Below are 14352 nucleotides of genomic sequence, written 5' to 3' on the forward strand. Positions count from 1 at the left end.
AAAGACTCCAAGTCTGACCCTGATGTGTGCGGCCGGGCAGTCACAGAGGATGTGCTGAATCGTCCTCCTCTAAGAAGAGTCTGCAGAGCGGGTCATCGACGATGTTGAGTTTGTTTAGGTGTGCTCTGTGTCTACCATGCCCGCGTGAAGGCCGCCAATATAGATCTCAGATTAGTTCTAAAAAATCTTAGCCAACGACTGGTGCATGGGCTGGGAGGTGCTGAGATGGTCCTGCGCGAGTGACGCAGAGTCCAGGACGGTTGCGTTAGTATTCCAGGACCCTCTGTCTTATCCAGCTATTGTTCCGTTCCCTGATTAAGGAATTGGTATACCTTCTCTGGCTAGAGCATCCGATAATTCGTTGCCTCTGATGCCTGAGTGTCCAGGTACCCATCAGATAAGTTGCAGTATGTTGAGGCTTCATAATTTGGAGAGCTTAGATCTGCATTCGAATACCTATGCCGAATTGCATTTGTCAGCTGCGAGAGATTTAATGGCAGCTTGACTATCCGTTAGGATTTTTATTGATCTACCCGTCCAACCCCTGCCAAGCAAATGGTTGGCGCATAAATCAATGGCTAAGATTTCCTCCTGAAATGCTATCGTCGACCTGCCCAGACTATAGCAGTGTGTTTTTTTAGCGGTCTACGACTGTAGACTTCGGTTCCAAAACCCTATTTGGTTCTGGAGCCATTAGTAAAACAACAAGGTCCTTATTGTAGATAGAATTCCTTGTGACAGAGCCATTAGTCTCTGCTTGGAATCAGACAACTGAAGGTTCCGTCCATGCTGGTTCTTGTGATTATCTAATCAGTTCTCATGCCGAGCCGATTGGGCACGAAAATGAGATTGTCAGGCTCATTTGCGGTAAGGTGGTGGAGCCTATGGGTTGCTAGCCTATGTTTATAATATGAATGTATTAAAAATGGTCGGACATGTTTTACAATCTAAAAAAATTTTGAATTGTACTCGTATAAAACTGACCACATAGGCTATTTTCTTGATATTCTCTAATCCATTTGAAACATTAAAGGGGATATACTTTCGTCTTTTCATCTTGGTTTCAGGGAAATGATTTCTAATAATAATAAAAAATTAAATTAAAAATATGCTCCATTTGTTGAAGATGACTTCATTTTAATGCAAGATCGCATGTAGCAAATATTATTAACCAATATTTAGACGAAGTTGATATCCAACGATTAGAATGGCCTGCATGTAGCCCGGATCCGGATCCTATTGAACATCTCTTAGATGAAATTCAAAGAAACATTCATCGTCGTCGTATACTACTAAAAACACTTGACGAGATGCGTTGCAATGTATGACGAAGTTCCTCGAGATCGCATTATATTCGTCTTATTAATTCGATGTCTTGGCGATTGCGTGCATTTATTTCTACTAGAGGTGGGCGCATACGAAATATTGAAAATACCAATTATGTGTTTCATTTTGTTTCAAAATACTGTTAAAAATTAAAACATTACAAATTAAATTTTTTCCACTTGAACAATTCCAGGCTTTTATTTGAATACATGTATCTTCAAAAGAAATCAAGATACCAAGGTGAAATAAAAACTGTGAGATGGTGAAAAGCGTGGTCTTTTCAATTAACTGTAGTCTACACTACATTTATCTTCAATTTGGCGTAGAAACAATTGGAAACGATGAAAAATTACGGAAGTTCTTGGACAAGGAACTTCAGCAAAACTTCAGGTTGCTCTGGTGAGTGTATCTTTTCATTTGGAGAATTTATGGAATAGGAATTGTGAAATAAAGAAAGCAATCTGGAAAAGTCTATACTTTATACTAAAGTAAATACAATCATCATCTGATATTTTATATTACACTTAAGTGAAATTCATAATGAAATAAATCAAATATAAAATATAATACTTGTACACTCTAACATCAAACAAACCAAGCTAAAATGACTTGTACTTTGAATTTTATATACAATATTAAAATTACAAACCCCGTGAGAATCAATAAACCTATTACCAATTTTTACAATATTACAAAAAAATACACATCTTAAGGATTAGAGATCAAACAATTTAGAAAGTATGAAACGATCAATTATAAAATTAAAGGAAATCTTCTGACTCCTAGAAGATGAAAGATGAATAAATTAAAGGCTTTTATCTATTCCTCCGGGTGGGGTTTCATTTCTTAGCTGTAGAATTGGTGTACTTTGCATTTTGTCCTTGGGCATACTGTTGAGCATATTGAGCCCACTGTGCATACTGATTGGAGCTCCCAACTGATTCTTGCCCCTATCAAGAGTACTTAATTGATATAAATGTAAAGATGTGTAAAAATTCTGTGAGAGTATAGTTGATTCCTGAGTAAAATTAAAACCTCAACTATCCTTTCAATGTCTTCAGTTACTGCAATTATCAAAATGAAGTTTTAATTTATTACTCAAGAATTGAGGTTTATTGAGAGTACTTACTTGACCCGACCAATTCTGAGGGTATTGTTGGCCATAATAATTATTCCAATTTTGTCCATAACCTTGTTGGTTGTAGCCTTGATTGCTACCACCGCCATATTTCCATTGGTTCTGACTATTAGCGTTCCAATTTCCCTGCTGCTGATAACCAGATCCCCAGCCTTGGTTAGCAGAACTCCAATTACCCTGCTGGCCGCCCCATCCACCCTGGCCATAGCTGCTACCTCCAGACTGCCAGTTATTTGGCCTTCCACCACCGCCTTGGTTACGATTTCTGTTGAAATTCATCGGTCTGCTGTCCCTAACATTTCTGTCATGTACGGGTCTTGGGGCTGAAATGAATTGCTAAGTTACAAATGTGGAACATGTTGAAAATCAAAATGAGTGGGGGGAAATTTGAACTGAAGAAGAAATTATTTTCTTAATAAACACAAAGTTACTCACGACCTCTGTTATTTCTCATCCAATCACGTCCTCCTGCCACAGGTGGAGGTGGGGGCCTTCTGTCTCTTGGATTACGTCCTGGAGGAGGTAACTGACCCCAACCCCTTGGTCCTCTGTCGTACCTTGGGGGTCCTCTATCTCTAAAGTTACCTCCACGATTATAGGGGGCACCTGAGGTAGGATTTGAATAAAGTATTCAAGAAAGACATTTAAATTTGTTGTTATTTCAGCTATATCCATCATGAAGTGAAGAAAGTAGCACACAATTTGACCTTTGAGAGTCACTTGGTTAGAGAATTATTTAATAGTGCTCTCAGGTGCAAAATAAAAGTTCACAAATCAATCACAAAAAAAACTTACGATTGAAAAATCGACCTTTGTCATCTCTAAACCTCTTTTTTTGATTAATTGCAGTTTTCCCTTCGGTATTGTATTGAGATACTTTAGCTTTGGCCTCTTCCTCATTCAAATCTGAATATAGGACTTCGTCAAACAATTCTCCCTTGGTTGGCAAGGCCATATTTGCTAAAAATAGTTCAAATGAGTTTCCAAGCAAAAACATCAAGAGAAATGAAGATCCTCTGAATTCATTTAAAAATTTTATTGTTGTTGGGGATTTCTCGAAAATCTTCAGGTTTGAATATAGGGTATGGAATGTGCTAGATAGAAATTGTTATAACTTCCTGCTCATGAAAGTTGCAGAGTTGAAAATTGTACTATCCATCAGAATGTGGCTTGGGGAAGTTCAGAATTGACTCTAAGTTCATTTATTCAAACACAACACCCAGTATTTTAATAGATCATTAGATAGGATGCAAAAATTTCTATCTAAAAATCTTTCCCATCCCATACCTAAATCTAAAAATTTTCAAGAAGTTATATAACAATTCATTCAATATCTTTTCGTCAAATTTAAGACAAATGAATAAATTTTTTCATAATTTCGAGATTTGAGTATGGGAAAGTTCAAATGAATTATATTTAAAATATTGTGGAGTATTCAAAAATGTAATAAGTTTGGCTCAACTTCCGATATAACGGGCAGTAACAGCGAGTCGAGCATATTTTAGTTGAGCCCATACCGGCCATTCATTATGATGTACAAATTTTCAAAAAAAATTTTGTTAGGTTCTGTTACACTTCTTGTGGACACTTTACGTGAAATACTCTATTTGAAGCGCGAATAAGTAAAATAATATAATCGTCAAATTGATAGAAAGTTGTTTTTTGGTTTGATCTTCATTACTCCTTGATTTTAAAGTTTTTGTATGTTGGTCATATGGACAAGACAGGATATTCGAAAAAGGAAAATATAGGATGATTTCAACTATTGATTATTTCTTGAAAGCAGTTGAATTAGAAGCTGGAAGAAATAATATGAGCTAGTAATTCTGCTCCTCCATCTTCTCAATTCAAACACCTTCAGAACCAAGCTTATAAGGGCAATATGAATTAGGGAGATTTTGATTAATTGAAGGTTTCAAAGAGAAATAAAAATTTGTGTGCATGTTTTTCATCTAGTATATACCTTTCATTTCCATAATGGTGTATTCGTGGACATCTTTACCGACTGCTGCCTCCTTCAAAGATTGGCGTTTAGCGAACTCTTCATCACCAACTACAACAACCACAGCACGTCTCTTGAAGCCCTCAAAAGCCCGCAATTTGCGGTGTTGGGCCGATGGAAACACGTTTGTCTGCCACAACGCTCAGTATTATATTATCGTTCTCAAATCATCAAATCGGATTCAAATCCGAAAACATTAGGCAAGTCATCACATTTTTCTCAGTAGTAAAAAAAATAAGCATCGTCAGCGTGAAAGAAGTTTCTTCTTTGTGATCTGTATCTTTATTTGATATAAAAGGGTATCAATTTCGAAGAATATAATGTTCTAGGCAAGCTGTACATCTACTTCAAAAACAAAATGAAAACTCCTGAAAATTTGGAATTTTATTGAGGACTATTTGATTTTATTAATATTTAACCAACATGAAGGATACCAATAATGCTTCAAGGTGTATGAATTAAATTATCGTTTATTCTTCAATATAAACTAGTAAGAGATGTCATGTGTCAAGACAATCTTCATAGAAATGAAGAAAATTGTTAAACTGCATATGTGAAAAAAGCTCCAGAAATTATGTTCTGTTTAATGTCTAAGTAACATTTATTTTTACACCTTCTATTTCATCAGATATAATTTTCTCATGTGAAACATGGAACTGAGGTTTAAGTATATATTGTTGCTTGAAATAATTTGGTAACGATTCGTTTAAGAAAATAATTTCATGAAAAATCTTGATTTGTTATAGCTGAAGCTTATTTTTCAACTCACTTCAAAAAATCATCAGACTTGTTGAATTTTTCAATAGTGGCATATCTCCTCTAAGATTCAATAAATGACCTGATTTTACTTTCTTAAAAACTAACACATACCTGTTATAAGGGCCTAACTCCACTTTCTAAAATCTACATTGTTTTAAAGTCAAGGCATAAAAATAAATGCCGTAAACGAACTCTTAACTTTATGAATACTATATTTATTGGGATTGTTCAATTTGATCGAAATATATTTCGGAAATCACAGGGTGTAACTTGGATATACGAGCATATAAACATATTCTGTTTAATCAATCTAAGGAAAAATTTTGAAATCTTCGCATTTATTTGGTAATTTAACTGCTGATAGAAGCAATAAAGGGTGTCCACCGGTAGTTCCCATTAAAAGTTTACAGAGAAATATATATTGCATCGGTTTTATAATTTGTACAAAGACTTTAGGCAGATGAACCCCTTTATAAAATTATTTGCAACAATATAACTGTTATATTGGAAAAGAATATCAACATTTCGAATAGGATGTATTTTCAAATTCTACATTCATTTCATGTAGCATTCCCAATGGCTTAGTTGAGAAGTTTTCGATTTATTCTCTGTTTTTTGAACAAAATGAATGATGAATGCTTGTAGGCATTTGACAATAGCATTTAAACCTCCTGTAGATCAGAACATCATGTTACATATGAAATAACATTAAAAATCTTTTCAGTAAGCAATCTATGATACAGATCTGAGGTTATTAAATCACTCCTGAGAACAGCTTTCCAATCTGTAAAGTTTTTCAAAAAAACTGTGGCTAATCTTAAAATACATTTAAAAATGTATTAATTAACAGGGTGTTCCATTTGAGATAAGTGAGTTCATATATCCATTTCCGGCATAACCGAAACTCATAAATCTTCACAAATATTTGGAAAGGAAGATTTGTCTTTTTTACAAAATTTCAAACAGATCCAATATACAGCGTGTTTCATGAACACAAATTCAGGATATTAATCTCGTAAGTTATTCGGAGTCGGAAAGTTCCTATAGGCCTTTATCCGGAATTGCTTACTTTCGAAAATACAGGGCATTACAAAGTTTTTTCAAATAAATAACAAATTCATCGATATCCAGCAATTCATGAGTTAGAAACTGGGCTATGTATCTTAACTGGAGGCAGCAATTTAAAAAATTCTTGTAATTTGAAAAGCTTTTTGATGTAGTAAAATTCATAGTTCAAGTATTTTCTGAATAACAGTTTTGAATTTTTCACTGAAAAGTGGTACATCCTAGAGAAAAAAGCAGACTCTTCTTGTTCTAAATTGAATAAGAAATTTGGTAAAAGGTACTGGCGTATTATTTTTTTCTTCAAAAATATGAAAATCAGTGCGCATGCCACTGTAGTTGATGAAGACCAGATATTCAACGTGAAATAATCACCTTAATGAGGTATCCATTCTTCCCAAATATATCAAACTGTTCCGAAAATATAGCGGAATTCGGTATTTAGTTGGAATATTGGAAACAAAGCATTTCCGACAAACGCCATGTATATTTCTCTGTAAACTTCTATCTAAAGGACACTCCTTCAACAGCAGATTCTCGTGGTCAAACGAAACACTTTTTTCCTTCACCATTTTTTTCGAATCGGGCCGGTTTAAAATATACAGGCTGTTGAAAAACCATAAAAAATCCCACAAATGATTTTATGGAATGTAATGAATTTCGGAATATCGTTTTAATTTATTCGATAAATCTTTTTCGAACACAAGATATCACCCACATCTTCCAGTTTTTTCATAATGACCATTACTTACCATAAAAATACCAAAAAATCAAAGAACCTAACTCTTAAAACTAATTTGGACGCTATGTAATGAATATTTGTACGCTTTCTAAAATAAAAGTATTCTTCATATTTTCTTTGACCAAAAATTAAAAAGCATCTGTGAAATTTGAAAAATGGGGTACTACTGAATAACTCTGTTTAAAAGATATACAGATGTGTAGTGTCACAGAATTATATAGCTAGTTATTCTGAAAAAATTTTGTTTTTCAAGGGTTGGCACAGCTCATTATGAAAACTCAAAATAGCTTTACCTTTTTATCAGGTCCCAATCGGAAAAAATGGTATAGAAAAAAAGTGTTTCTATTGAGCTCAAGAACCTACTGTTAAAATATTTGTACAAGTCAAAGACTCACCCTGTATATATATCCTTGAACTTATAGCATTTTAAAACTACAAATTATTTTTTTTAATACAAAATCAAAAAATTTTGTTGATATGTTTTGCTTCTAAATAATATAGTAGCTATTTCTGTATATTTCATTTACACCCTGGAAGAAATAACTAAATTATCAGCTATGTGAAAATTTCAAAGGTACCAACCTTTTGCAATTCTGTTTAATCACGAATCTCTAAAGAGCATGAGAAGATTTTCAATTTACCTGTTTGTCTAGTTGAGAAGTTTCGCAGCTTTGTATGGTCTTACTTACTTTTTCTGTTGGGCCTGATTGGCAGATACTCTAACCAAAGACTTCAAAAGAACCTAACAACCTCAGAACTTCAAATATGTAAGTTCAACTTTCCAATAACATCCCATTGCAAATTTGTTACTCAAAAATTAACAATTTACAAAGTGCACATGGTTAAGTTACAAAAAGTTGATCCTACAATTTTTCACTAACTCTATGCACTATATGTGACTCACCTGGTCAAGTATGTAATTTCTTCTCCTCTGAGCAGCGATATCACCAAGTCTGTTCAAGCATCTCTGCAATTTTTCCATAAGCATGTTCCACTGCCCATTATATGTGGATTTCAAAGGCTGTCCGTGAACCTAGTTGAAGATTCGAAATTTTAAGTTAACGTACCAAATTTTATTATGTAAAATATATGACTCCAGATACTCTATAATGCAGAACAAAATTGCTTACAGTCATTCGCTCCAATAAATGCGTTGCACCAATAACGTTTGTTAGCTTATCATTGTTACTTCTTAAATACTCATTGACCCAATGTGTTTTTCCAGATCCTGGTAAACCGCACATCATTATAACCTGAAAAATTAAAATAAGCTTACAATCACCATGCTAAGGCTGTCTCTTAATTTTTCACCCCGAGTTTTGAATCACCCTGTATATAGAACAAGATAATTTTCCAATTTTTCGGAAAACTGGAAGTTGGAATTAAAAATAGAATTGTCGAAAATTGTCTCTTGTACCATTTAATTTTGAAAATTACTTGAATCAGCAGATTTTTTTATGAAAATCTTGCATTAGTTTGTCTATGTTCAGGACCTCACTCTACAAAGTCGCCAACTGGTGAGCAAAAAAACTGTAGCCCTCATTACTTGATGAAAAATTCGGGCCAAATTCTAATCAAACTAGAAGTGTGAAAAATTTCCATTGACTAATTAGGGCATACTGATAAACAGTAATATTAACTCACCTCACATTCTTCCTTTTTCTCAGGTCTTACTGGACCTTGGATCTTATCCTCTACAGCCTGAAGGAACGCATAATCTTCTAAACCCTCTGGACAAGGGAACCAAGGTTCCTCTTTAGAACCCAAGTTCAACTCAAAACTGAAATTTCGTGACAGAACATGGGGAAAGAGGACTAAATTTTCTTGTGGGAATTCAGAGCGGGGTATTGATTTCACTTCTGGTTGTAGTTCTCCATTTACAGTGAATCTCATTTCTACATTTTCATTTGAAATATTCTGAAAAACAAAGAAAGCATATTCTACCTGTAACTGTGTTAATTCACTTTCAACAAGAATGCATTCAAATCAAAACTCAATAATCATACATTTTTCATCTAAAATTTTATTGTGTACTTGCCAGTTGAAACTGGTTTCTAGGCAGATATTGTCATTGAATCATCAACAAGCATTTAAAAACCAATTGAGTTCAAAGAAAATGTATGTATGCAGGGTGAATCTTTGACTCATACATATATATTTTAACCGTAGATTCTTGGGGTCAAAAGAAACTTTTTGATTTCATTGGCATTTGGCACTTTTCACCTAGATAAAAAGATATGGCCATTTTGAGTTTTCATGATGAGCTATACCACCCCTGTAAATCTGACACAAGTATTTCCAAGCATTAAATAAATCATTTGATCCCATTTTGACGGTTAAAGGCGATAGTATTCAACCCATAGCATGATTTTTTGAATTTCCATTCCTTTTATGGTATGTAAAGGTCATATTGAAGAAACTGGAAGATGTGGATGGAATTTTGTGTTTGGAGAATATTCGTCACATCAATGAAAAACTACACTCCGAAAATCATTTCACTGGATGAAATAATCGTGACATAACTGAAAATTGCATTTGTTTATGGGTTTTAACATATATATGTTCAACCGAACCATGAAAAAATGGTAGAAGGTAAAATTGTTTCTTTTGATCTCAGGAATCTTCTATTAAAAAACATGTACAATTCAAATACTCACCCTGTATACATCTAAGTAGTTAGGGTGCTCTTTGTCATTTGGGTATAAGATTTGTTTCGTGGATGACAGGGATGGAAGATTAAACTAATATGAATCGCTTTTTTATCATTTGGTAGTTGTAGTTAAGATGTCTAAAACACTGGTGTGTGCACTTGTCACTTTTTGCATGCATCAACATTTCAGAAAATCGGGGATATGGGATCAGTTTCGTGGCGGCGCCACCATGTCATTTGCTTCGTTCTATCCAATGATACTCTCTCGTTTTATTTTGTTTTGCGTTGATATCGAACATCGATCAACGAATTCAAAATATGAACTGGCCCATTTTGTCAGCTGTTAAGGAATATTTGTCTCTTACAGTTTAATTTTCGTTGCAAAAATTTCAACACTATCGAATAAGGGTTCGAAGGAGGATTTACTGTTCTTCTTCTAGATGATTTCCGTTTGACAACTTGAATTCGTGAGGGGGGTAATTCAATATGATTTTAATAAAACACAGTTGATTGGTCAAATTTTCACTATATCTACTGAGGAAGAATATTTGAAGAACAGACTAGAATAGATTTATGTATTTCTGTTTCTCAATACATGCCCACAATTCACATTACGTATATTCAATACAGTTTTTTTGAAATATTGCTGAAGTTGCCATAAAACTTAGCTATATCCGTCCCGAATGTTCGTTCATCTGATTTGGTTCTGCCTCAAATTCCAACAACACCGAATTCTTAGTTGTAGTTTTTGATTCTCCATACAGAAAACTGAACTTACTGAACGACATGTTGAATAAATGAATGTTCTACACCCCTTTCTCGAAACTAATACATCAATAGAAAATGCTCTGTCAAATTCTAAACAGCGCTACCTACAGTGAGAAAAACGAAACTGATCCCATATCCCCACGAAATTAAAAACAAACTTGAATCAGTGAATACACCAGAGTTTTAGATATCTTAGTTGTATTATACCCATAGACTTATAATACATAACCTCACTGTCACGTAACTTTTCAGTAGATCGCGAGGTTGGGTGCATTAAAGAGAGAAGAGCTTATGCATTCTAATCGAATAAGAAAGAGATGAACTGATTCCATGTGGGCAATGTCAAAATCATATGATGGATATAAACAACTATGTGACGCAGACGTTGCCCACAAGGTGTTCATACGTTGATTATTATTCACATTATATTTATTCTTGAATGAAACTCACATAATTTTTATATTTTCCATTTTGAAGGAATGTTAAGGAATTCCTGTTTGCCTTCTCGGAAGCTTGTTGAATATTTATTATGGAAAATTTTTACAATTTTCGCAGACTTTGCCCACAAGGTGTTGATACGTTGATTATTATTCTCATTACATTCCTGAATAAAACTCACATATTTTTGGACATAATTCATTTCGAAGGAATGCTATGGAATTCCTATGTGTCTTCTCGGAAGCTTGTTGAAAATTTATTAAAGAAAATTTTCGCATAAACTTGTGTTCTATAACCTTTTGACAGCTTGCCCACAAACTCTCCATCTTATTCAACCCACCGACCTCTCTCTCACAGGCGGAGTCCATGTTATTATAGTCTATGATTATACCACATATGGTAACCATGGTAACATAATGAGGGCAAATGCCATATTTAAGGTGCGTTCGGCCAATAGACTCTATCAGCACTTTTTGTTCCGAGTCGTTCGGGCACGCAGTTTCAGAACAAAAAGTGTCAATAGTTGTCGTTCGTTCTAGACGGAGTAGAGTTTTCGGAATCAACTCTATGAGCCTCAGCTCCCAAGGTGGGGCGCGAAAGGAGTTTGTGTAGAAGTAGGGTTATGAAACGAGACAAACCATAAAAAAACCACTTATAAACAAACTATTCATAAAACTGTAGAATTTCAGTTTAATCCACACTAAGAATTATCTATTCATATACATTTTCGAACAAATTGCATTCAAATTCAAATTTTACCCATGATTTTTGTGGTTGACATTTGTCTTTCGTTCATTCAAAAATTGCCAATTTGTACAGGCTCCATTAGCCCTAGCTGATCTGTGATAAAACTCTAGTTCTACTCGCTCTGTACCGGTGTTTACTGGCCGAACGTAGTCAATAATGTTTTCAAACTTTTTTATGCTCTGGAACAAATATGACTACTATTACTTACCAAATATGCACCAACAACATCTCCAAGCTTATAAGATCCCCCAAAATCATTGAATTCTTTATTGGCAACTAATTTACCAGTAGATTCATACCCATATGAAAAATTATCCTCTCCCAATTGTAAACTACTCTTTTCAACAGACCATCCTGTTCTGAATATGTGAGTAAGAATTGGTGTAGAGGGGTCATCAGATTTCTTTTCAGAATTTTCTTTCTTTTCTTCATTTGGTGTCTCATCCTCTACCTTATTTTCAGATGACTTCTCACTTTCATCAGCTTTTGATTCAGAAGATTCCTTATCTTGATTTTCTTCAACTGGAGAAGGTTCTGTCGATTCTTCAGGTTTTATATCAGTTTCTTCGGTTTTCACTTTACTTTCTTCGGTTTCATTTGTCTGATCTTTGTCATTAATATCAGTAGGATTTTCCTCCTCATTCGTCTTTTCTTCAGATACTTCCATTTTTACATCTACAGGCTTCTCATCGCTTTGTTTCTCCTCAGATACTTCCATTTTTATATCCTTGGGCTTTTCTTCAGTATCCTTCTCTTCAATTTTGGAGTCTTTTTCTCCTGTGTCATTTTTATCAGAGGAACTTTTTAGTCTCTGCTTCTCTTTTTCCCTCCTTTCTTTAGCTCTCTCTTGTCTCTCTCTTCGTTGATTTGTAAAATCTTCCCATGACATTTCTTGTGTGAGTTTTACTTCATAACGAACCTAGGACAAAATCAAATCATTTAGTTAACTATAGCATAAGAGTGAAATACATTTTAAAGTTCTTCCCAGGTATTTACCTTTCCAGAATTAATTCCATGAGTGGCTCGAACACCTGCCCAAGCATATCCAAACAACCCTTCATGTAATGGCTTAGCAGAAAGGAAGGATTGTTTATCAACTAACAAGTGTAAATCAGAATCATCTGAAATATTATTTCAGTTAATCAAAGAACCACACTGAAAGTGATCAACTTACACCAACTAAGAAGAACTTTACTAGGATCTATTTCTGGTTCATCTTCAGTTACTTTAAAGGGTCTTTTCTTTTGAATTTGCTCAGATGAATCATCAGTTCGTTTCCTTTTCTCACCCTTCTGATTGTCTTCAACATCTGTGGAAACTTCTTTCATTTCAACATCATTGCTCTCTGAACATTCTCCTTGTTTTTCTTGATCATCCTGAATTTCTTCTTTATTTTCATTAGATTCAGAATTAGGTACTTCTTCCTAAAATTTATGAATGTTAATTTCACATCGAAAATAATATGCCATACTCACTTTATCATCTGTGTTTTCATTGTTATCGGAAGGTTCTGCAATTTTAGAGCTGTCATTAGGCTCTTCAACCTGAATTATAAAATAGAATAGATGAATACCCACAATGAACACTTGCCAAGCATATCAGTTTCAAATTTACTTACAGTCATTTGTGATGATACATCGTCATCTTTTTGGTCAGCCACAGGCTTTGATTCTGACTCTGACTCAGCTTCAGGTTCAACTTCAACCTCATTTTTACTGGATTCTTCAACACGTGAAGAGTCGAAATCTTCAGTAGATGTATCAGCTATTGAAGTATCTGGTAACTCTAAAATATTTTATCAAAGGTTGAAAATGCAACTGACATGTAAACAAGCCACAACTTTCAGTCAACGGGACCTGCGTGGCCCCTGATAATTTTATCCGTAATGTTAAAAAAAGAAAATAACCTAGTTTTACCTTTATTGAGCTCTTCTTCCAATGCTTTTTTGAGACGCTTTACAAGTACCGGCTTGTTTCCTTTTGTATCTAAACCTCGAGCTTGCAGTTCTTCTCTCAACTCACTCACTTTTAACTTACTTGGATCTATAGTGGGGCTCATTTTATAATTTGGAACTTTTATTCGAACATAAAAAATTCAACTGTCTCCAAATACACAAGCGATAACCGCCGAGAGCAGCTTCCAAAAAACCACGCGTAATATTGCAAATGGCGTCGCGTAGCTTTCCTTTCAAATTTCAAACCTTCTTGCGCATGAACTAAGATGTCTAAAAACATGGTGTATGCACTGATTAGATTTTGTTTTTCCCGATTCGAAAATAAGAGATAAGTTTCGTTTTTCTCACTATAGGTAGCGCCGTTTAGGAATTGACAGTTGTCAAATGATATTTGAAAATAATTTGAATGCATTCCTACGACTTGTGAATATGCTGTATTTATAAGCGATTATTGGTGTGTGAAAATGTATTACTTTCGAGAAAGGTCGTACAACATTCATTTATTGAACATGTCAGTTTTCTGTATGGACAATCAAGAACTACAGCTAAGAATTCGGTGTTGTTGGACTATCACCCTTTGTTGTTGGAAATTGAGGCAGAGCCAAATCAGATGAACATTCTGGACGGATAGAGCTAACAGTTTTATGGCAACTTCAGCAATATTTAAGCAATACAGGAACTGTATTGAAAATACGTAATGTGAATTGTGAGCATGTATTAAGAAACAAAAATATGTTAATCTGTTCGAGTCTGTTCTTCAAATATT

At 34.4% G+C, this 14352-nt stretch overlaps 1 protein-coding gene across 3 annotated transcripts; it reads right to left on the minus strand.

Moving 5' to 3' along the window:
• Window positions 1-1786: 1786 nt before the first annotated feature.
• On the minus strand, window positions 1787-13823 carry LOC123322638 (heterogeneous nuclear ribonucleoprotein U-like protein 2). Of its 3 annotated transcripts, none has more exons than XM_044910594.1 (14): window positions 13549-13823; window positions 13251-13417; window positions 13108-13176; window positions 12807-13056; window positions 12629-12753; window positions 11841-12551; window positions 8674-8946; window positions 8160-8282; window positions 7934-8062; window positions 4428-4596; window positions 3260-3424; window positions 2900-3070; window positions 2456-2787; window positions 1787-2276 (listed from the first exon to the last, which is right to left on the minus strand). In XM_044910594.1, the coding sequence occupies exons 1-14, from the start codon at window positions 13688-13690 to the stop codon at window positions 2166-2168; spliced, it is 2937 nt and encodes a 978-aa protein (XP_044766529.1). In that variant the 5' UTR covers window positions 13691-13823; the 3' UTR covers window positions 1787-2165. The 3 variants fall into 3 exon arrangements, with proteins under 3 accessions (XP_044766529.1, XP_044766530.1, XP_044766531.1); XM_044910595.1 differs by having other exon boundaries at window positions 1787-2288; XM_044910596.1 differs by having other exon boundaries at window positions 1787-2390.
• Between the last annotated feature and the right edge of the window lie 529 nt (window positions 13824-14352).

Source organism: Coccinella septempunctata, chromosome 1, assembly GCF_907165205.1.
Source record: "Coccinella septempunctata chromosome 1, icCocSept1.1, whole genome shotgun sequence".
Lineage (NCBI taxonomy): Eukaryota > Metazoa > Arthropoda > Insecta > Coleoptera > Coccinellidae > Coccinella > Coccinella septempunctata.